General features: G+C 39.4%; 1 protein-coding gene across 1 annotated transcript; it reads right to left on the bottom strand.

Moving 5' to 3' along the window:
- Positions 1–4,152: 4,152 nt before the first annotated feature.
- LOC128745266 (protein mab-21) lies at positions 4,153–23,220 on the bottom strand. The gene is made up of 2 exons (XM_053842294.1): positions 22,473–23,220; positions 4,153–4,502 (listed from the first exon to the last, which is right to left on the bottom strand). The coding sequence occupies exons 1-2, from the start codon at positions 23,218–23,220 to the stop codon at positions 4,153–4,155; spliced, it is 1,098 nt and encodes a 365-aa protein (XP_053698269.1).
- Between the last annotated feature and the right edge of the window lie 1,351 nt (positions 23,221–24,571).

Raw genomic sequence — 24,571 nt, forward strand, 5'->3', positions numbered from 1 at the left:
CTAAAAATAACCCAACCCATGTCGCTAGCTTAATAAGGGGGGTTTGCAGTCTATTTTGTCCAGCACTGAAAGTAACACAATGTTGCTGTTTAGTAACATAGAAGTAACATTGTAATGTTACAACGTTATCAAAATTTGACGTAACATTTAAATAAAAAAATGGTAGCATTGTTACGTTAAAATGTTACCTGTAGGTTATGTAACAATAACATTAAGTTTGTTACATTACAATGTTAAAATGTTACATTTTAACGTAACAATGCTACCATTTTTTTTTATTTCAATGTTACGTCAAATTTTGATAACTTTGTAACATTACACAAGGAAACTATTATATAGTAATTACCCGGTAACACTGAAAGTAACACAATGTTGCTGTTAAGTAACACAATGTTGCTGTTAAGTAACATTGTAATGTTACAAAGTTATCAAAATTTGACGTAACATTTAAATTAAAAAATGGTAGCATTGTTACCTTAAAATGTTACCTGTAGGTTATGTAGCAATAACATTAAATGTGTAACATTACAACTTTTATCAAAATTTGACGTAACATTTAAATGAAAAAATGGTAGCATTGTTACGTTAAAATGTTACCTGTAGGTTATGTTACAAGAACATTAAGTTTGTAATGTAACAAACTTAATGTTATTGTTACATAACCTACAGGTAACCTTTTAACGTAACAATGCTACCATTTTTTTATTTAAATGTTACGTCAAATTTTGATAACTTTGTTACATTACAATGTTGCTTCTGTGTTACATAACAGCAACATTGTGTTACATTCAGTGTTGACCGGGCATGGTCGTGTTGATTCGAAATTTTGTAAAATTCAGGTATAGCCCCAATTAACTCAATTTCCATATGCTACGTGTACTTGTATAACGCGCTTCTTATAACGCGGTCCCAATTACCCGCGTTATACAAATATCGACTGTATTTGGTATTTTCTCTTCAAAATTTGAGTAGAAATAGTTTAAAGTGTATTGTCCCTTTTATGGCTATTTAGACTACTGTGATAATCATTTAATGAAACAAACCGCATTTTGCATTGTTAATCTGACACTAGAATGGCTTTTAGTTCAATCAATTTATGAGTTTGGCTTGTTTTTCCTTCCTGCCCTACTTTTTCACTTCATTTTCCTTGAGCGAAATCGTGTGCGAGATTCGACTGTGATAATCGTGTAAATCGAGGTAGTCTAAATAGGGGCAAATGTCGCAATATTGTTTACACTCTATTTTTATCGCGGTCAGTTTTTCGAAAATGACGTCACCCGAAAAGCAACATCGCGAATTTATTTTGCGGAAGCACCTGAAAAATCTTCAACTGTTTCATCATGAATGATGAGACTTACGTCAAGGTGGACTTCCGGCAACTTCCGAGGCTACTGTACTTCATTGCTCAGCACTAGTTTTATGTTCCGGAGGAAGTAACCCAGCAAACATTTTCGTACGTATATCAAAGTAACAAATATGATATATGTACCGATATAGAAAAATCGCATTCGATGCACGAAACCAGCATATGCGTACTGTTTTGGAGGCGATATACGTACTGCAAATTATGTGAAAACAATTCACATTCATAAGTATTTGTATACGATGAAATCCGACTCAACATGATTAGTTCCATAATGCTATACAATTCTGTGACGAAAATCGTATGTGAATCAGTTGCTATCATTTTGTACGAATAAATGTAAACTAGGGTGCGCTTTATTAAGCTTTATGTACGATTTCGAATTTGTTCAGCGATATTTAAGATGATTTTCACACATTATTATACGATTTGTGGTTTGCTGGGAAGGATGCAGAAACTTTTAAAGTTTGCCAAGAAATACATGATTTGGTAAGCGATCTGCTCATGTGGCAAACGGAGTGCACCGTTTGTGAGTACCGGGACTGTAAATGGGCAGATCTACCTCAAGGAGTGTCTACAGAAGCGTCTTGACCTTCTAGCCGGATCTAGCTTCGTACCACTGTTCAAAAGATGTCCTGGAGTGGTACGAACGTACCAACGTGGTCACATTCGTATCCAAGGACATGAATTCCCGCAACGAACCGGAACTAAGGTCCATCGAAATATACTAAACTATTATGAAGCAGGCACTACGGAAGCATCCCAACGAGGTCAAATCTGAGGAAGACATGAAGAAAAAGTGGGTTTCCGTACAGATGAAGTTGCAGCTAGGATTCAAGTTGGATGAAATAAGTATGCCAAAAGCTTATTTTATTTTATTGTCTGAAAGTTTGAAAAGAGTCGCTCAATTAGGCAATTTTCTACAGCGTTTCTTTCGTGGTGCAATTTGACGTGGGACACCCTTTATCCCTCGAACTTGTGACAGGTCTGAAAATGTTCGACTGTGCGATATTTGATTGAAGCTAAAACTACTCGGAACAAACGAAAGATTCATCTTTTATGCCAATACTCCCCAAACCTGACCGTAAACGCACTGTAAGGACACCGTAGGTCATCAAAGGTGTAAGAGAGTCTTTCTGAAATTACTTGGGACAAACTGGCTGTTCGAAGGTTCCAAAGTGTCTCCAGGGTGTTTTGATGAACCATAGCTCATTAGGCCGTATGAATAAAACAATTTGCTTTACTTTTCCCGTGTTAAACTTATGGGAGAAGTAAAGCATAGTCTTTTATTAACGTTTGGAAAACATTTAGGATGAAATGCCTCAGGATATCGTGCGTGCCAGTAGTCACTTTCTATGCATTCTATTCTATTATCGCTACTCTATTCTTTCCAGCGGAATTTTTTTTCAATTTAAATAATTTCTAATAGATTTTAAACCAATTTACTTTGGAAGAATTATGTATGAATTTTTAATCTGCTCGCCCGGAGGGACGACAAGTTCAATTAGCGTCACAAGTGCTTTTCGCATGACCGTGACTACCTTCAGCTGCCACTTGCTACCTGCTAACTAACTAAGTGGTGCGTGTCCAATGGGTCATAATTCTAGTAAAATTATGACCTACTGAATGCCCAGAGGGCAACCATGCACCAATACAGCTGGCGGTCCGGAAAAAAGGTCACCACGGCATCGGTACAGGGCACTGCTGCACCACACGTACAAGCAAAATTGTTCACATTGTCGTAAATCAACGCACGAGTCACTCAATTCTGTGTTTTTTTCTCTCTTCTCTGATCGTGTGTTTGATAGTAACCTGTCACTCAGCCATTTAGTAAGTCAGTCAGTATGTTAGAATCGGTTGGCGTTAAGTACCAAGTGGAAGGAAGAAAGTGACCACAAACGGTTACGCGGAGGCAACGGAGGCGGCTGAGCTTCTCATTTAAATTTTAGATTATGGTGGCATTTTGCTTATCTAAACTGCCAAACGGGGGAACGGACGGTTAGCAGGTAGCACAGACAGCCAGCCCGTTTCTCGGACACGCCGGAGAGGCCGCGGCGATAATTTGCATGCTAGTCTTACATCTCTGTTTCATTATCATTATGGGTCTGTTTTATGGTCGGTTTTATGGTGTGTCCCGAAGTCGTTTTGCTGCGCTCCCCTCTAATTTGCACCGTTTCGGGGGGGAGTTTTCCGCGTTGGTTGTTTCATCCAAATGACGGACGCTTCGGTTCGTTGGTTGGTTTTTGTTTTTGGGTGTTTTCGGACGTGTGATCCTCGTGGTACGGTCACACAATGTCGCTTAATTGGGTACTTAACTGCGCGCGGTGATATGTGCCGAAAATGAATCGTTTCACATCGGGAAATGACTTAGGTTGGCGTCTTGCACAGAAAAAATATGTGGTTTAAGTTTGAGTAAAATTGTTTTATTTTTTCGACATGAAGCTTTTTTTCAGTACTTTTTTGTTGTCTAGAATTTTAAAGTTATTCACTTACTTGCTACAAGTAGGTATACGTAAATTCCTCTCACTGGTTAGACATAAGTTAAGCTAAATTTATGCGATTGTTTTGTTCTAGTATTTATATCGTGTTTGATTATACTGAGTAGGTTATAATTTAGGACTTGAACTAGTACGAAATACGAAGCACACTCCCGTTCGCTCTCATCTGCGCTCATGACTGTGAGATTTGTTTCATCATCTTTTTTTTCTTCTTTTATTGAGTCTGTTATTTTTGAATGCACGTGACGCCCAAACCCGAACCGTTTCGGTCGACTTTTTTTTCTCGTTTCTTTACAGTTCCTCGAGACACCGCGAGTTGGTGAGCATTATCCTAGTCAGTCGCCAGACCTGCTTGGAGGCGTTCTCCAGCGCCCCGGGCGATTTGCCCTTGAACAGGTCCATGTTCGGTAGGAAGTAGTGCGGACAACGCCGGCACTGCAAACAGGAGATCAGCTGCAGGAAGATGCCATTGATTCGGTCGCCCATACAGTTTTCGTCCCACTCCATTTCGCGCGGGTGCTTCTCGCACTCGTACAGCAGCAGGGTTTTCATCACGTACGACGAAACGGGATTGCCGGGCAGATCCAGGTGCCGATCGCGGAGCGTTTTCAGTATGCTGAGACACCGCCGCCGGCAGCCGCCTGTAAGGGACACAAAGAGAGAAAGATAAACAAATAATTATGCTGTCAGTTTCTATGGACAGTGGAGGAATGGGAAACGAAATAGATCTAGTTGTCTGGTTGATCTGGTGATTGATAACGCTGGGAAAGTTTTTTTCCGGTCCGGACTAGAAATAGGCGCCTACTGTTTTTGCAACTGCTTGCATATGAAAATCTTATATTGTGATTGTTTTATCTTATAACCTATGACAGTTTTTGGATTTCAATGTTGACGACCATCCACGTGAAAAAAGGTCAAAAATCTTCGAAGACGCAGAATTTATGGTATTGCTCGATGACGGCCCATGCCAAATATACTAATGGTGTTGACACCAGGAGTTACCCATCAAGTGATTTCCAAGCGATTGCATGCATTGAAAATGCTTTAAAAGCAAAGAACCAAGGGATGTTGAGCGTTGTTTTTCGTATTCCAGCGACAAAAAAGAAAGAATTTTTTTTATCGCATTGCATAATAAGTGTTGAAAAATAGATTCATTGTAACAACTTCAAAAAAATAAAGTCATATTGGCTGTCCGGCCACGTCTCTACGCCGTCGGCTCGGCCAAATATTCACACTGTTGGTAAGGTAATGTTGGCGAACACTAGTGCGGATATTGTGAGGCTACTAAAACACGGCAGTCTACAGTGGGCTGGCCACATAGCAAGGATGCCGGATGAAAGCCCAGCAAAAACAATATTGAGCACAAAAAAGGAGTTTAAAAGCGAAAAACAGACTAACTAACCCCCGATTTTTTCTCCAACAATTGAATCTTACACCTTTTATATTTTCCGGTCGTGCAAAAGAATTTCATCCAGAGCTCCTCGATCGTTAATATGGAGGAGCTCTGGATGAAATTCTTTTGCACGACGGCACAAACTATAAGGATACAAGTCGTGAACTGGAGAAAATAGAGCGAATTAATAAAGCAATAGAAACATTCGCGAGACTCCTCTTCCGTCGTCGCATATGGGTGGGGCGTGGGAACGCATGGTGCGTTCGGAAAAACTGTTTCTATAAGCATTAGATGACGGTCGCAAGCTGACGGATGAAATTCTTCCCACGTTGCTATCCGAAACAAAAGATATGGATAATTCGCACCCGTCGGTGCATTTACAAAAACATTCACTAGAAAACGTGGAGACTATACCGAATCTTTTTCTCCGTGGCATTGTAAAGGATGATAGACATGACGGTGAACGATTCTGTCTGCTATGCGGGCGCTTACACACTAACAGCTTATCACAATATTTGGTAGATCAAATGGTCGGTGTTAAGGGGACATGAACAACTAAACATTTTGAAAAAATCATTTTTTTCAGATTTTGATTCTGCAATCTTTTCCGCTTATTTTGATACTAAATTTGTAATGATCCGACCACGGGAAGTGGTCGAAAAACGATCATACACATAAGCATTTTAGTGCGACGTGGAACAACCTCGATGGAATAGAGCGCCGCTCCTGAAAAACCACGATTTTCAAACTTTATGTACCTTTTTCTTAGAAACTACACAACGTATTGGAGCAAACCTTTTTTTGTTTTGTTGATAGTAGCTTGACAAAGACTTCTATAACTTTTGAGCTTTGTAAAAGGAATACAGCTTGAGAAAAACGAAAAAGAAGAAGGAAAAATGGCTGAAAAAATAGAATTCTGTCTTCTTTTTCTTTTTTCTCTGGTTGTGTTTCGTTTACAAAGCTCTAGAGTTATAAAAGTCTTTGTCAAGCTCCTACCAACAAAACAAAAAAAAGTTTGTTCCAATACATTACGTAGTTTTTGAGAAAAAGGTACTGTGAACGTACCATATTCTGCGCAGTTAAGACATTTTTATGATTCTTCCGTTTTTGCAAGTATTCTAGATTTAAAATAACAACGTGGATAGCAGCAACGTGGAGTGCTACGGTCTATAATATCTGGTAAAAAATATGGGAATTATAAGTCGAACAAAAATTGAGTATATTTTTCGTTTTGTAAACTTATTCACGGTGCCTAATTCTGCGCACTCTCTTGTCCATGTTCCTAATTCTGCGCATGTTTGCTCCTATCCTAATTCTGCGCACCCAAAAAGTGAAAATAAATACTCCTGCCAAGCTGTTTATGTCTTTATACGCTGAAAGCACACCAAAAAATCCGGCATTAGCCATTACCATAATTAAATTCATGATCCGGCCTTCTTGAGCTGTCCGGGTGGCAAAGGAATATTGTTATCATTTTGATTGCCTCATTTTTAATATTTTATTCTCGATAACGTGAAGGGCGAATTGATTCTGGTTTTCTGCATACTGAACATTACACTTTAGACTAATACTAACAGTTGTGTTTTCATATAGAAACCACTTCCCCACTCTCTGACAGCTTCATGAGGTTGGACATTAAAAAAAATAGAAGACATGGTTTCATGAATTGGGTCCTAAAATTTGTGATAAAAAGATGATTTTTTAGAAGGAACGATAAAGCTTCCCATTATGACTACCAGAGTATAGTTTTTTCTTTTTTAAAAAGATGCAGTGCACTAAAAATTTAAAAAACAAAAATATTGTAATTTATTCTCCCTTGACATTAGAGATCTTCCTTGACATAACGAAAATAACACGTTTCTGGCAACAATGATAACTTTTTCTCACTGGCAACTCTGGTTTGACATTAGAGCAGCTGATCGTTTTGACAGTTACAGCTTCGCAGTTGTCTCTTGTGCTTGTCTGCGTTTTGCTGGTCGTGAGGAAGTGGGACATCAAATTTGTACTAGTTATCGGACAAAAGTTTTGATTCGGGCAATGTATTCCAATCCATCGATTCACGGTGCTAGACTTTGTCCAAATCTAGTTTGCGCTAAGAATGACTAAACGATGTCAAACTGATGGCCAACAGTGTAATCTCGGTACAATCGACCCCGCAGAACAGTAGGGGAAGGGCGGTAAAGACGGACACTGCGGGAAAGACGGACACTTGTCATATTTCATAAACAATAATTTTTTGAAGCAAATAATTGATGGGCAATGTTTCTATAGACTGAATTAACACCTTTGAATTAAACTGCTGATTTTTAGCAGCGCAGCTGTCAAATTTATAAGCAAAACAAAGAAAAAATACGTATACAGCAAAGTTTCGTTAATTGGTGGTTCGTTAATTGGGCGGTTCGTTAATTGGGTGTTCGCTAATTGGGCTATATGACAACTTGAATGTCAAAATTGTATGGAATTTTCGAGTTTAGAAATTTCTAACAACTGTCAGTCGGCCCAATTAGCGAATCAGCTGGAGTGCAATCGTGGCCCAATTAATGAATTCAGGCTGTATACGCTAATCAATGTAATTTTGTGTGTGAAGAAAATAGCTAGTAAATCGTTAAAAAATAACATAATCATGCTAAACAGACGACATTCCGTTAGTTTGATCCTTCACTGAATATCCATTGGAAACCTGGTGAATTTTTGAATATTCAGTAAAAAGTTATTGAAGTTTGAAAAAATGGTATCCAAGTCGGGAAAGACGGACACCCAAAGGTAGGGAAAGGCGGACACACAGATTTTGAACCCATTTTGCCCAACAACTATTTAACATTGCAAATACTTACATATTTTATATGTAAAAGTAACCAGAAGTCATATAGCAGTTGGAATAGGCCAACTTTTAGAAACGATTAATTCGTCACCAATTAAAATATTGAAGGGAACCATTTTATTTTCTCGCTCAAAGGGGGGATCAGGAAGGGGGTTTTCCCAAACCAATTCTTTCCTAAATACATGATGAAATATGTTAATCTTTCTTAATACTGATAATTCGACGACGCGTGACACCTTTTTGCGAGTGTCCGTCTTTCCCATATCAAGTGTCCGTCTTTCCCGCCCTTACGCAGTAACTCTGATTTATACATGAGGTTTATAATATTAAGAAGAGCATATATTTTGGAAGAAATTTTCCAGCGCACGTTGTAACGTTATTAGACAGAGACTTAAAGGTTCAGTTTGTGCGAAAATTGCGATCAAAACAGTTATATTTGAGTAGATATTGAGTCTTTACCTTAAGGTGTCCGTCTTTACCGCCCTTCCCCTATGAAAAAAAACGCCAACCGAAACTGGCACCGTATTATCAATCAGATTGGTATGTTCTGCTACTCCGATGTGAATCAGCAGTAGGGCGAACGGCAGACCAAAAATTTCTGTGCGTTTCTAACCAAACACGGTCGCATCTCGATGGCGGGTGTTGCATCCGAAAACTGAAGCCATCCACGCTGTGACCAAGTGCAGTCACTACGCTTATTGCTAATTTTGACAAAGGCCTTAATTAAACTGAGATGCTATAACCAATAGTTTAAACGTTGTTCATGTCATCTCTTGCCTTTATCAGATTATGCTAACTAACGAACGTCTTTCTCAAAATCCGGAAACCGGAAAATGAGCTGTAAACTCAGAAAATGTTTTAGGTCGCGATTGCCAAGCCATTTCCTGACTTTGCAACTTTTGACTTTTTGACACACTATCACATGAACGTGAAGGTAAACAAAAAGTTTTCCGTGACATTTCAAGACACACTATGGTTTCTTCTTATAATTCGTGTTGTCTAGACACCGTTTGACACAACCATGCACAACTATAGTTTGTCTATATAAGGTTGCCCAAATGTTTATTTTTTGTTCAAAATTTCACAAAATTAAAAAAAAAAGGTTTTTAACGGCAATAGCCTAAAAATATAAAATTGAATATCAAAATATGTGTTCCTAACCCTAACCTAATCGATTCAAGCTAAAAACGACATAGGGCTTTAGGACCCAATTGGTGCCCGTAGGTTCGGACCCCGAGACACAGCACAGGATTCCAATCAATGCAAGTTAAAGATTCTACTTGAATTTTCATGCCTCTATACCTCAGCCATTTGGGTGTTCTTTCGCGATTTCTTCGTAGGATACGTTACTGCGCAGAATTTGGAACATGATTAAAAAATTTGGGCCTAGTGATGTCCGTTAATCGTTCGATTAATTCAACTAATCGAATAACTATAAAAATATTCGATTAATTTTTAATCGAATACTGCCAGCACGAGTAGTTGAATTAATCGAATAGTTCAAAGGAAATAATATGGATGCGAATAATCCCCGAATAATGGCCAGTAATCGTTCATAATCGTTCGATTAATCGAATTAATAAAAAAAAGTATACGAATATTTCTAATCGAATACCACTAGTACGAATAGTTGAATTAATCGATTCGTGCAGACAACGCTCGCCGATTAATCGGTAATCGAATAATTGAAAATTTCGGACATCACTATTTGGGCCTAAATCTGCGCATTATTGCATGGCATTTTTCTAAGGAAAGCAATGCATGCAATCACTCTTTTTGTCTAAAACTTGACTAAAACTAATTATTCTTTCTAATTATGCTGGGTAATTTGAACATTGCAAAGAATTTCGATCATAAATTTGTTAATTTTCTAGAAGGACAATCTTAGCGTTGGTGCTAACGACGATGTTTTCTGCCATATAAAATATACATAAAGCTTGAAAATCGTGGTTTTTCAGGAGCGGCATTTTATTCCGTCGAGGTTGTTCCACGCCGCACTGGAATGCTTATGTGTATAATCGTTTTTCGGCCACTTCCCGTGGTCGGATCATTACAAAATTAGTATCAAAATGAGCGGAAAAGACTGCAGAATCCAAATCTGGAATAAAAATGTAATGAAATTTTCAGAACTTGTAGTCGTTTATGTCCCCTCAATATATACTTCAATGTTTAGTTAACAACTACCAGAAAGATGGTTTAGTTAAAAGGAACATTGATAATATTAAAATTACGTGAACTTTGGCATAGTGTCATCCCCTAGAAGGGGATTTGGCACCATAAAGTTAAGCTAAATACCTAATAAATAAACAGTAGCGTAACTATGAACAATACACATGTAGAGCCATATGAACTAGTACGTATGGGGCCGACCGTGAACCACGTGGGCTATTAGAAGTCGGGGGACGACCAAAAACAACGCATCTTACAAATTATAATAAAACGTAGGGACGAAAACTACTCGGGGGGTCTACAACAACCAATAATAAGTACGCACTTTATAGACAGCTACTAAATTTGTAGTAGCGTCTCCAGGCTTTGGAAAGGGGAAATGGAAGGGGTGTAAAATCTCAGAACACTTATCTACTGTTTGCTCTTTAAAAGATAATGCAAACTAAATTGTCAAAATCTTGTGTCTCCCTAGTAAGCAATGCAAGTGTATTGATGTACACTGACGCATTTTTGTTGTGTATGCAAATTTCACATGCCGAACCGATCGTTATAGTTCGGCACAATCTCACCTCTTAGAGCTCGAAAAGTACAAAATTTATAAAAAAGATACGACCGTGGTGTCTTTTAAAAAGTTATAGGGGATATATTAGTTGACTCTCTAAGTGATATACAGAAACCACAAAGGTACAGGTTGTCCAGCAGGAGGTTCCGGAATACCCGTTGAAATTTTCGTTTTGGTAAAATTGGTAAAAATATATTTGAGGTAACTAAAGTCGGGTAATTGATACAAATTTAAATAAAGAGTAATAAGTATGTGACCTTAGGAAGCCGTCAGGTGGTCGTCCGGAAAATCCGGAATACATCTTGAATATTTATGAATGCAATTTGTACTAACACTAGAAGTGAAGTCTAATTTTGACTATTTATTTATAACAGATCAAAATGAAATAGAATATCAGCAGTGCTCGACTTGACCGCCAACACGTTCACTGAAAAATTACGATTAGCCGTCAAAGTGGACAATGAGTGAAAATATTTAAGCCCGCGTTATAATTTGAAAAAGGTCTGATATAAAGCATTTTAGATTTAGAAACAGAAATGATACAAATACTGCGAATATTTGCTGACAAATAGACGATGTTACTTCACAAGTATGTTGAAATTACCCATTTCGCTAGTATAATTTGATAGATATAATATAGTAAACTAAACCACCGGTAACGTTTACTATACTTACAAATCTAATAGCAACTAATTCAACTGTTGTATAAACTCTTCAGCAGGAATTGTGCTCTTCTGGGATAATCTTAACGAAATTCTAATCATCGTAGTTAGCCATGGTCGTTCCGTAATCCGCGTTAACGGTGTTATTTTTATGGGTTTTGTGTGAGAAAAAGAGGGCGAGAACTATTATTGCTATCATTTTCACCTTTCTCTGGACAATTCAGAATGGGGAATTTTGTTGCTCTCTTTAACGCGTTAAGCAGTTTTATCGACGCCCCTGATCTTCAATTGAAATCATGCAATGATTTGTTTATACCTAGGACAGGACATGACATGTGACTTCGTATTATTCTTCATTATTGTTTTGGAGAATCCCTTTCAAAATTTACTACGGCAACGAAAAGTGTTTCCAGGAATGCAGCTGCAGTCTATGATCCGGGATGCCAGATATACAGACAAATCTGTATTATACAGACTTTTCGTTTTCTGATACAGACATGTTTTTGACTACAGACATGCGATAAAAATTTCGTAAAATATAGTTTTACTTTTGTCAAGGTAAAAGTATACTTCGATTTTAACTCGTACTGAAACCTCAAGACAATATCTCGTAAGCGACTATCAATCCTCATAAGGAGAAAGATTTTCGTCACTGAACAAACGCAGTGCCGACATTGCATCCGACCATAAGCTTGTTTTATCGCTGAAATAGGTACTCAACGACTGGAGGAGAAAGCTGGGTGTCGTTTCGATGTCCGCCGATTGGGAATCCCAAGGCGAAAAGGGTTTTTATCTAACAACTTGAATTCCGAGCCTAGGAACTGCTACCTGGTGGAACTGTCCAAGAGTAATGGACCAGCCCCAAGAGTGCCCTCATTACGACCAGTGATGAAATCCTCGGCAAAGTGCGCAGCGGGCGGAGAGAGTGGATTTCGGATGAAACTCCAAGAAAGATTGATGAGTAGAGAAAGGCAAAAGCTGGCATTAGCCGAGGGCGAACCAAAACGACTAAGACGACTATCCGCCAACGATATTCCAAACTGGTGTGGGCTATTAAACGAGTTTGTATGTGGGACAAGAGAGCCTGGACTGACTCCCTAGTCGACGAAAGAGTTCGTCGCATTAACCGCGTCAACTCGGAGGCGTCGTTACTGGATGAAATTGAAGCAGCCATCAACAGCATAAAATGCTATAGAGCGCAAGAAATAAAGGACCTAGCCGAATGCGGACGTGGCATCACGTTGCTCTGTATTACTCGCAAAGTGCTATGTAAGGTAATCCTCAACCAGATCCAGGAGAAGATCAACGCCACTATCTGGCGGCAGCAAGCTGGATTCCGCGCCAGCCGATCATGTGTAGACCATATCAAAACGCTCCGCATTATGCTGGAGCAAATTCGCGCAAATTCTTGGGCGCACTTAGGCGTAGAGGAGTTCCAGATAAGCTAGTCCATCTCATCGAGGCTCAGTACGAGGCGTTCTCGTGCAAGGTTTTGCACAACGGCGTCTTGTCCGACCCTATAAGGGTTACTGCTAGCGTGAGATATGACTGCATTTTATCATCGCTTCTGTTTCTCATTGTTGGAGCAATTGACAATAGATTAAATCGAGAATTGCCTTGGAATCCTCTAACGATGGAGCAACTAAGTGACCTCGTCCTGGCCGACGACCTCGCACAACGCCGAAACGATATGCGGAGCAAGTTAGAGGTTTTCTACTCTACGAGAGCTCCCAGGCAGCAGCTCTCACAGTCAATGTTGCAAAAACTAAGTCTATGGTAGTGGACACTGACAATCCCCCCAACTTCGCAGCAGCGGGACAAGTTGAGCAGGCGGAAGCCTCAATATCTAGCCAGACAACGTCCGATGGTGGTACCAAGACTGATATAGCTATATGGATCAGGAAGGCCAGAGTACACGCATAGCGACCACCAAGCTATACGGTACACGATTGAACGACGGATGACATGGTCACGCTGGTTAAGGTCGCCTGGGAGGAGGTGGAAAGCGAAGGCCTTCGATAAAGACCTGTTCGTTGAAGCACTCAGCGCAGAGAGCAACCGCTCAAACCTGAGTGCCCGTGAGCTGACCAACGTTCCAATACCAGGTGCATGGTGTGTTCCGCAGGAAACTTGCCCCCAAAAGCTGAAAGTCATCATGGAAAAGCTCTTTCCGTAACACGATCCAGTTTGGTGGCCTCCGACCCCGTACAGTCAATCGAATGATGTCCTCATTGCGGTCACGAATGAGGAACTCATCGTAATTGCCAGAGGTTAAAAAAGGAAGAAAGCGCCCGGTCCTGACGGGATTCCGAACGATGCACTCAAAGCGGCGATCCAAGCATATCCCGATATGTTTAGAGAGACGCTTCAAAACTGCCTAGAGGTATGCGAATTTCCAGACAAATGGAAAGTCCAAAGATTGGTACTGCTGCCGAAGCCGGGGAAACCACCGGGTGATCCCTCGTCGTACAGGCCGATTAGCCTATTGGACACGTTAGGCAAATAGCTAGAGCGGGTAATCCTAAACAGGCTGACGCCTGTGGCGGAGAGCGATGTCGGGCTGGTAAACTTGCAGTTTGCACTCCGTAAGGGGTCTATGAGCTTATGAGACGGAAAAGACGAGGCGACAGGTATTGTGTCATGGTCACAATCGATGTCAAAAACGCCTTTAACAGCGCTAGCTGGGGTGCAACCGCGCATAGTCGTAGCATAGTCAACGACATCCAGGCTGTAGACGAGAACCTGTCCTGGCGACAGGTTAAAGCCATGGCGGGTAATCGTCGGCAGTGGAGGTCTCTGATTTCATCTCTTTGTTCTGCCGGACCGGCGGACAAGGACACATGAATAAGTAAGTTCTATTTAGTAAATGTTTCAATGAAGTTCTCTTGCGCTTCGATATTCTTAGAGTTGGTTTTCTCAAACAAATCTGCTACTTTTCCAAAATCTGATAGCCGCATTAAAGCAAAACAACCTAATCTAATGGATTGACAGATATTGCGCTGCGGGTGGTGGGTTTTCAATGAACCACAGACTTATACAGACATTTTCAAATTATTATACAGACCTGTCAAAAAATGTCTGGCACTTAGAAGCCACTTGTCCTAGTTGATCACTAATTACACAAAAACAGATTCAAATTGGCCGAATTACACTTTCACTTGAGTTTAGTTTATTTTATGCTAAGACGCTGCGATAAACAAACTGTTTAAATCCTAGTAACGTTAAAAATTTGATGGTTTCAGTGTTTGCTGTGGTTTCCAGCAAATTTACTCTTTTGCGATACAACATGTCAAGTCCTGTCCTAGATTTATACCACAGTTTTTCGATGTCACATTCGCATTTATTATCATTTTGACAATGTCGTCAAATGACACATTCCAAGCGCATCTATCCCATGAGAGCAAATTTTGAAAGTAGTAATAATAAAAATATTTGTATGTAGTATGTTTAAACATACTATAAAGCTTACAAAAATCCTGAGTTGTCATATTGTTTATTGACAATTCATGCTAAAATGCACCTTGCAAGTGGGAGGTTAACAATATAGATTTTTTCATCATTTAGGCAAGGCTGCAATTAATTCTCTGTCAATAGTTTTAGGCCAAAATAATTTAAAACTGTATATCGTCAAAACATGTTTCATTACTAGGGTAACATTTTGTTCATACAGAGTTTTTTGAAAAATGAAAGCATTTTCCAGATAAGCGGCCTTTAAAAACAGGTACTTTTATAATGGTGTCCCGTAACGAAAATTTTGCATTTATTTTCATATTCCAGTGAATTCAAATCCGAATTTTTTGAAACTATGGATTTTCTTTAATCATATATGTACAATCAAAATCGCGCTGTGCTTGACTTTTGATGAGCATTTCTATGTAAAATAAAATAGGTGCTTCAAAATGGTGTCCCGTAACGTTTTGTTTAACGCAAAAGGTAATTGAATGAAAAAGCACTTATCACATTATGATTCAACTAATCTTTATCGACGATAACAAATCTATTATTTTGATGACCGAATGCAAGTATTTACGTATTTACTATAAGTATGTATAAATATGATTACAATATAATAATATATTGTAATATTAAGGAATGTACGGTAAAGACGGGTACCTCAAGATTAAAATTCAATCTCTACACAAGTATCACTGTTTGATATAGCCATACTACAAGTAAATTTTGTTCAAAACTAATACTTTGTCATCAAAAACATTACCTAGTAATCATATTTTCTAGACATTGTACAGAAAAACGGACACATTATATGAAAGGTGGACACCTCAAAAAAGGTGTGATGCCTGATGAGTAATACCCAACCATCCAGTTAGCTTCGAGGTATGATACCAGTCGTCGTATGTTCGAATCTCGACTGGATGGTGCTGCCAAAGTCAGTAGGCCCGTAGAGTGATTTATCTATTTTGGACAGATGTTGCGCGTACGTTATTTTGGACATTTACGGCAAAATCAAATAGAAGTGACCAAAATAAAGTACGCGTAAAGCCTATCCAAAATAGACAAATAAACCTAATTGTTATGTATTCTAATAACTAGCTGCAGAGTCTCTCGACAAAGGGTGGCTCCAGGCAAAGGGTGAACATGTGCATTCCATAACCAATATTTACTAACTTCTATCCCTACGTCCACGTGTTGCCGGCTGGGGTACGCAATCTCGGTTGCTGTAGGCTAACAGTGAAGGGGACAGAGTGGCTTGCGCCCACCTTAAGAGGGCAGCCACGTCAGTGAGATAGGGACCTGAGGCTAACAACCCACTGTACCCGAAAACAAAAAAAAATTTAATGAAAAAGAAAGAAAGTCTCTCGATAAAAAAGAAGAGTTAAGAAGGGACTTACTTCAATACTTTATCATTAAAATACTTGAATAGTCTAAAAATTTGGAATTCCGTTTCTGAAAGTTGTTTAGTCAGCTTTTTTAGCAATCATAGTGGCTTCGCTGAGCACACTAGCAAGAAAGCCTAGCCCAGAAAACATTTTTTAGCTTGCAAGATGCATAGTAACTGTCGTACTTCGAACGGCATCATTTTCAGCTACTTTTTCTAGCGTTTCTTTTTTGAAAGTTTTCATGGCCTTTTTCAACTGTTTTATTTTTTATATTTTATATAACTGTTTTATAACTGTAGAATAATTTGCAAGTTATCAACAAGGTTATTTTAATGAATAGGCAACATTAGTTTGAAATTTATGTGTTCGTCTTTTGTAGCAACTTATGTTATAGTTATAGGTCGCAACATCAGTTGCTAATGTTGCATAAAAACTTTTAAATTTATGAGTTATGATACGTTAACAGATACGTCTGAAGTAAAACAAAATACCTTATTTTCGAATAATTGCTATTCAATATCATTTTGGCGTGCAGCGCAAATAAAGCATACCTTTCACATCAAAAAGAACCTTTTTTACCGTTTTAAATTCTTTTAAATAAAATTTTTGAATTTTGTTATTTTGGCCAAAATTATGCAAAATCTTATATAGGAGGAGGGGCGATTAGTCAACAATGGGGAAAACTCGTTACATAATTAATGCACAGCCCCTACATTTTAATTATTAATGTGTCCAAACCCTAATATTACGCAAGCATTTCATTATGATACTTCAGTATAGTTCTCACATGGGTATTTCTCTTTACCTGGAAGTAAATTTTACCTTCCATATACTTCGTTACGTATGTCTTATTATCAGACTATAACACACCAAATCAGTAAACTATTGTTACAAAATGTAGTGAATATAGACCAGATATAGAAAATATGACGGCCTGAACAGAAATCTAGAGAAAATAAACCATATAATGCAGTTTACTTTTTTCGTTACGGGACACCATTTGCAGAATACCGTTTGCCCAACAGCGCATGGTGTCCCGTAACGAAATGATTTTTATTATATCTTAAAAACTAAACACAAAACCTGAATATACTTTTACATTTTGAGTTTCAGGCTGCCTTCAGCTAAAAATTTTCGGAACATGTCGACTTTGAAAAACTTGAAACAGAGCAGAGTTTTGCAAATGTTTGAATCATGTTCAGAATACGCATTTTCTGCGATGGTGTGCCGTAACGAAAAGTATTCCGCCACTATTCAATGATGCTTATTCTAATAAATATTTCGCCCTCGTATTGAGAAAGTACTACTAAATAGCAGCTCAAAACACCTATTTTGAAAGATATTCGTCAGACTATTGGTAAAATATAAACAAATTTGCTTCGAAAAAACGGTTGCTCATGGTGTCTCGTAACGCTGGAATGTGTCAAATGGTCATTTCACATAATTGTCATATTAAATGAAAAAATCGGCACCTCTTCAACGATTTTCACCTATCCAGCTTTCCACGAGCGATAATGGCGTTGGGCTCAAGTGGGCACAATCTTTTGACATTCATTGCAGGAGCGTCGAGTTCGCCCTGACGGAGTTACTATGGAAACATCCATGATTGTTTGTTGTTCGAGTGTTAAAATGTAAACATTGTTTAATTTTGCAGATTAGCTGAAGAGGATTTATAAAAATTGGTTTTGCCGGTCAAAAGATATTAACCCTCGAACACTCGCGCCCGCATTTGTAACACGGTTACTCGCGCGCACAATAGCCCAAAAGCATAGAAAACGTGCGCACTACAGTTTTGACTAGGAAAACTTGGTTTTAAGTTTATCGAACCTATGGAAGAGTTTGTTGAAATTGAATGCTCTACCGTCTGGTTGAATTTAATTTTTGATTAATCCTCCTAAAAGTACAATAAAAAAAATATTTTTCTTCAGTTTCAGTATAACACATTGATGTGTTCTGCAAAGTTTTACAGCATATTATTATAAGAAATTTTGCTGAAGACAGTAATCTTATACCTCTTCAGCGAAGATAGAGGAATCTTATTTTTTATTGCATATGAATTTGTAAAATCAGTTTTTCTACTTTAGCTCTTTTTGTAATTGTTGTATGACTTTTTCTTGTATTAGAAAGTTGTACAAATAGTAAAAATACACAACTTTGCTGAAAATAGTATCCCCTTATGTTTGCTTGTTTAGGAACTGTAACACTTTGATTATAAAAAATACCCTGTTTTTGACCCCGAATTACTCGACTACCAACAGACGGATACATTTTAAACATTTTAAAATGTAAAATAGTTTTGCTGCATACGGACACCATTTTTCTGTAAGGAGAAACGAGAGAAAATTACCGTTGGGGCCAATTGCGGTACACCTCACGTGCTGCTTGCTTCGTTTCTGTGATGTCGATTTATGCTGATCTTTTTTCTTAACAATTTTAAGTATCATTGCACTGAATAATTCTGACATTTTGCTCATAACAAGTTTATTGAAGAATATACGTTAGTTAAACAACGATTTGTAACTATATAACAATACGGCGTTCAAAAACCTACACATGTTGTACAAAATACAACAGCGTGAGTAACCGAAGGTTAATAAAAATTGATGAAATTTATTCAAGAAAACTTTATTGATGTGAATCAAATAGGATAGCATTACAGGAAATTATGCATAGTTCAAAACCCTATAAACTAGAGCTTTACTACACAATGTATATGTTGACGCGTAATATTTCTTCTTACAACTTACTTTAACTTGCACTTTCCACATTAGTAACAACTCACTCAGCAATTTCATGAGAAAAGGAACTATCAAAAATTATAAGTGCTTCTATTTTGTTCAAATTTTGTAAAGTTATTTAATTTCCAAAAATTTTATGTAAACCAATGCGCAACGCAATCTTAACCAATAGATGAACTATTTAGCGAAGACGTGTCGATTTCTATCTCAAATAGCAAGTAAGACCGTATAACAAAGGTTCCTTTCACCACTAAGTGGATTAAATCAGGTTTTTTCCCGGTATTTTTAACCCTAAAGTTTGAAACCCTTTTTAAGCCAAAGTGTTCGCGAATGTTATTAGTGCTTCATTTCACGTTATGAATAAATATGTTATGTTTCAAATCATCTTGAATTGGCGCCATCAGTTTGCATAGATCTAATCTATTTTTAGAAACAAATATTGTTGGTTTTTGGCACAATGTCACCCCGGATGGCGGTACCTATAAAAATGGATTTCTGTCTGTCTGTATCTCCCCGTATGTTTCTTATAGAAACCCCCCCCCCCCCCCTAAGAGGGAGGGGGGGATCCCCTACAAATAAAACACAAATTTCTGCATAACTCGAGAACTAACGGGTGGCAACTAAAATTTTGGATTTTTTTCGCGGACCTTATGCTCAACAACAAACGAGCTCAGAGAGAAATTAGAGTATGTATGTGTTAGCTCTCTCTCTCCTCTTTTTGTTAATATTTTTTGTTTTGTTTATGCTTGCCCAGTTTTGCTAAAAATGGCGTCGAAACAAGAAGCATCTCGGGAGCGCATTGTACACTTCTGCGAACTGCAACAGAAATCTCGGCAAAAAGTATACGGTACAACATTTACAAAGCAAATACGTTGCGGCTTCGACTGTTTACGATATCCCAACAACTATTCGGAAGCAAGGTAGTGGAAGACCAGCCAAAATTATGAACGCAGAAGGACATCGTTTTCTTTCTCGTTTCTTCAACAACAAGCCCTCTGGTTTGGCTATCAATTAAGATGCACCAGACGAATGTTTGAAGTAAATTTTGATCCTGTTTCTACAAAAACATCATGCAGATGGACAATACGTGTTTTGGCCGGATAGAGCATCATCGCATTACGCCAAAAACTACGTTCCGAAAAATCTGTCTCAGTGCGCCCGATCGAGAATTTCTTCGGGATTTTCGGGAGTTCCTTGGTGTACAAAAATAACCACGAATTGCAAACAGTTGATTGGTAGAATCAAGAGATGCATTCACAAAGTTGGCACAACGCTCCTGTTTCGACGTCAAACGAAAGCTTCGCCGAACAACCAATTACGGATCGTTTTCAAATGTACACTAATTTTTTTTGAACAATGGATAATGAATCTTTAATTTCGGTAAATCAGCTCTTCATCAAGTATCTTTGTCTTTTTTTGACAGCTTGAGAAAAAAATTCCAAAATTTTAGTTGCCACCCGTTAATCGAGCAAATGGAACAAAATTTGGCATGTGAAGATTTTTGGAGACAAGAATTTTTTTCTAAGAAAACATGTTGATTTGCAGTGCAAAAGCATTGACTACCATGTTGACTGCAGGTTTGCTGGAAAACAAGGTTATTTAACGTGTTTGAATCGAAGGGAAAAACTTTTGATACCCGAATTATCGGCATATGAAACTAAATTATGAATATTTGCACATTGAAATTCATGTGTGAGTTCTTTTGGTAATGCCGAGTCTATTTTCATCGGTTTAGTTTTGCGATTGGAATTCAAGTGAATGAAAGTTTTTTGATGTCGTTTCAAGTGCAATATTTTGTTGAAAATAAATTGGGCTCTAATGAAGACTTACAGTCGTGTCGATTGTCGAGCCAGAGAAGACAACATTCAATAGTAAAGCAAAGTCTTGGTTGTTAACGTTCCTGATTTCGGAACGCGTTAGTTTTGATTTACGCTCGACAGATCTCATAGGCAGCTGTTAGAGTACAGGACAATTCTAGCGTTGTCGTTACAATCCCTCGATTGGCTCTAACAGCCTCTCCCAGCCAAGACTTGAACATACCAAGACTAGCTTTTAAGAAAATCAAATATTTTAATAATATTTCTGCAGGAGAAATCTTTAATGTTAAGATGAATAATTTTTATGGTTGGTTGAAATTGTCGATTCATTTGTATGGGAGACCTCCCCTTCCAGAGGGACGACGGGTCTCAAACCACCATAGAAACATTTGCTTGATTAGTTCACGAGTTATTTGGAAATTTGTGATTCATTTGTATGAGAGACCCCCCCTTCCAGAGGGGAAAGCGGTCTCGAACAATCATAAAAACCTTCCCCGGTGTCAAAACCCCTGCATACAAATGTTTAAGCCGATCGGTTCAGTAGGTTTCTGAGTGTCTCACAGGGTCTCACAGACAAGCAGACAGAACGAAATTCATTTTTATAGGTATAGATAATTGCCACATGTATAACTTTTTCGAATCTTATCTTCAATTTTCAATATTAAACATTGAAACACAATTTTTTTGTTCTACAGCAAGGTAGTCGGTGAGTTTTGACCCATGCGTTAGGTGCACTCTGTTTTGGCCCATTACAGTAAAATTAAATGAAAAGGAATAAAAAAGTCGTGCGCGTAATACATGGGTCAAAACACATCAATTACATTACTCCCGCTACATTGGTGCAATTGCACTTGCGCGAAATGTCCAACTCGAATAAGAGTATCATAAGCAGCACATTTAGTTACTGCGACCTATTTACGATTAAAGTGAAGTTGGTGATGCATTGGTTACGGTAACTTAATATAGACGACGCGTCCTACTTGGGATGAAGTCGCTCGAAGAATTCTTGCCATTCTCGCTCGTAGATAGCTAGATTTTCAGAAAGTTAACGACGTGCCTAGAACGCCATCTTTTCAAACCAAAGGCAACTATGATTCGAACGAAGAAAATGATTTATAGCAGCTAAATTTTCAGCTTCACAAAATTAGTCTTTCATTTCCACACGTGCGGAATCACTCAATTTATGTGGACAATTTGAATTATGGCTCTTTGTGAAACTTTCTACAAATTAATTCAAATTATAATTCCTGCTTTAATTGAAACCACTCAAGCAGGACCAAACCTGCGAGCAAGTACGCAGTTGGCTATAAATTTTCTTGTCCATCTGTGAGCAATATTTTGTGGCCACCGAACATAACGTTTTCAATCCTGACAAACTAAGTCGTTCTCTCGAATAGAAAGCTGACTTTCATGTGGCTAATTTTAATTGATCCTAAATGATGTAGTCTGTCTTAGAACGCATAATTTATGCGTTTAAGCGTAGGATGTTTGGTTTTTCATAACCAGAAGCAGTACGTTTTTTTGCCGACGGCATGGCAGAAAAAGGGTTTTCATCAAGCTTTTTCCGAACAACACCAAACCCAAACGCTCGATTGTTATCACGGTTCTCACCTTGAAGCAGTTTGTTTTCCGCCTCGGTAAAACTAAGCACCCACGCGTCGCCCTCCATGGCGGAGTTCTTGCCCTGCAGCGCGATGCACTCCTTCGAGAGCATATCGAATCCTTCGGTTTTGACTTCGGACACGATGTTCGGATGGGGCCACGGTATCTGCGGCAGCGGCCAGTGCGAGGCGGACCGTGGCCACAGTCCGGCACACTTGAAGGCCGGCGTAATTTGTACTATGATCCGCTCTCGTATCCGCAGCTTGACCTCGGTGGTGTCGGCGATCATTTTGACCGAATCCCGGTAGGCACACTTATCGCACGCCTGGGCGACCAGCGTTTGAAAGCGCGAACGAATCTTTCGCGCCGAAAGGTAACCGGAAGCGGTTATGAATTCCACCCAGAGCGACATCGACCGTTTGCGGCCATCGCTCAGCTTTAGCACGGCACAGCCGGGCAGGGTGCCGTCGTCCACGAAGTTCAGCACTCCCATCTGGTTGAGGTAGATGATGATTTCAAACTCCGTCGGTGAAACCACTTCCAGCCCATCGAATCGGCCGTTGTAGTCGTTGAGCGAGGATATAAAGCGAGGCTCCTGTACTTCGACTTCCTTCAGGACGTCCTGAACCACCCGACAGACTTCCTGGATGGTTTTGTGGATCTGCGCCTTCCGGGCCTGAACCCGATCGGCGCAGTATTTGTTCATCTGATAGATGAGTTTGGATTGCACGGCAATCATCTCCGGAGGAACCAACATTTCACTCGACAATTGCTTCCGATAAACTTCGACTTAAAGGTAGACACACTCAATTTTTCGATTTTTCTTTAACTCTTGTTGCACTTGCACTCTGGATCACTTGTTTCTTCGGAGGTTTGACATTGTTTGCACTAATTAGATCACCATAGCTCCTGATCGCCACGGGTCATCGGGGTCGCAAAGCCGGCGAAAGGGAGAATGGATCCGGCCACGTGCCGCCGCTCTCGCTCACTTGTATTCACACATTGAGTGCTTGCCCACTACTCAGGCTATATCACAGAAAGACTCCACAGAAACCGACAAGATTAATTAGGGTGCCGCCGTCGTGCGCCGCCACAGTGACTGGAAACCCACCGTACCGGTTGCCCGCGTTAGGCCAACAGTTTGCCACTGGTAATCTGGGGGAATTATACAAGCACGCCCGCCGTTGGGGACACGACCGAACCCAACTGATCGATGCAACGCCTCGTACGCCACTGACGGCACTGCTTCAGATGGGTGAAAAATGTTCCTACAAGCAGCCTCTGGCCCGATCCCGTGCTTCCTTGCGCACCGGCAGCAGCAGCAGCAGCAGAAGTAGACGGCTTTGAATGTATTGGTTCCGTAGGAAGCCGGTTGCCGTTGGTAACCGGTTCTGCGCCCGGGCACGGTGCACGACCTATACCAGTTCACCAGCAGACGGAAAGCACCATGTTTTTCTCGCTCCTCGTCGCGCGGCCCTTGTTCTTCTTTGGACGGACGGATGTTTACACAACACCCATCAGCGGCAGCGCAACAGCGGCGTAATGTGTGCAGAGAGGCGCTGGCAGGCCACGCCTTCTAGGGGTTTCGTTGTTTTTCTATGTTTTGCTCATTTGTGAAGAAACTGTCGACGCTGTGTGAGTGAATACATGAGTGGTGGTGTGGTTTAGCTTGGGGCGGTGTGGTAGCGTTTGTGTATTTTTTTTGCTTCTTCAGTCGCCCCCGCTTGACAAGTCTTTTGGTATGCGTGAATGTTTTGGATTTTGTGTGTTCTTTGTAGTAGGCGATGGGTTACCAATGGTTGAAAATCGATTCGGTTGAAAATGTTTGCTTATTTCGCGAGTCGCGACAATTCATTTGTCAGTCTAGACGATAGTTTACACTTAAAAATTCACTTAAATCAACAAATCATGTAGTGCTTATTACAGGATCTGAAACAATAAATTCCTCACGTTTTATTCTCTTTCATTTTTGATATCATATAAAGTTGTAATGTTTTTTTCCTATTGCGGAATAACTTGGGCACATATATCGATCGCCTTTCTCTGGGAGGATTGTAATCGGCAACGGAAATGTGTAGCTTGACATTTACTTGTGTAGATGTCAACAG

The sequence above is a fragment of the Sabethes cyaneus genome, chromosome 1, assembly GCF_943734655.1.
Source record: "Sabethes cyaneus chromosome 1, idSabCyanKW18_F2, whole genome shotgun sequence".
In the NCBI taxonomy this organism is placed as follows: domain Eukaryota; kingdom Metazoa; phylum Arthropoda; class Insecta; order Diptera; family Culicidae; genus Sabethes; species Sabethes cyaneus.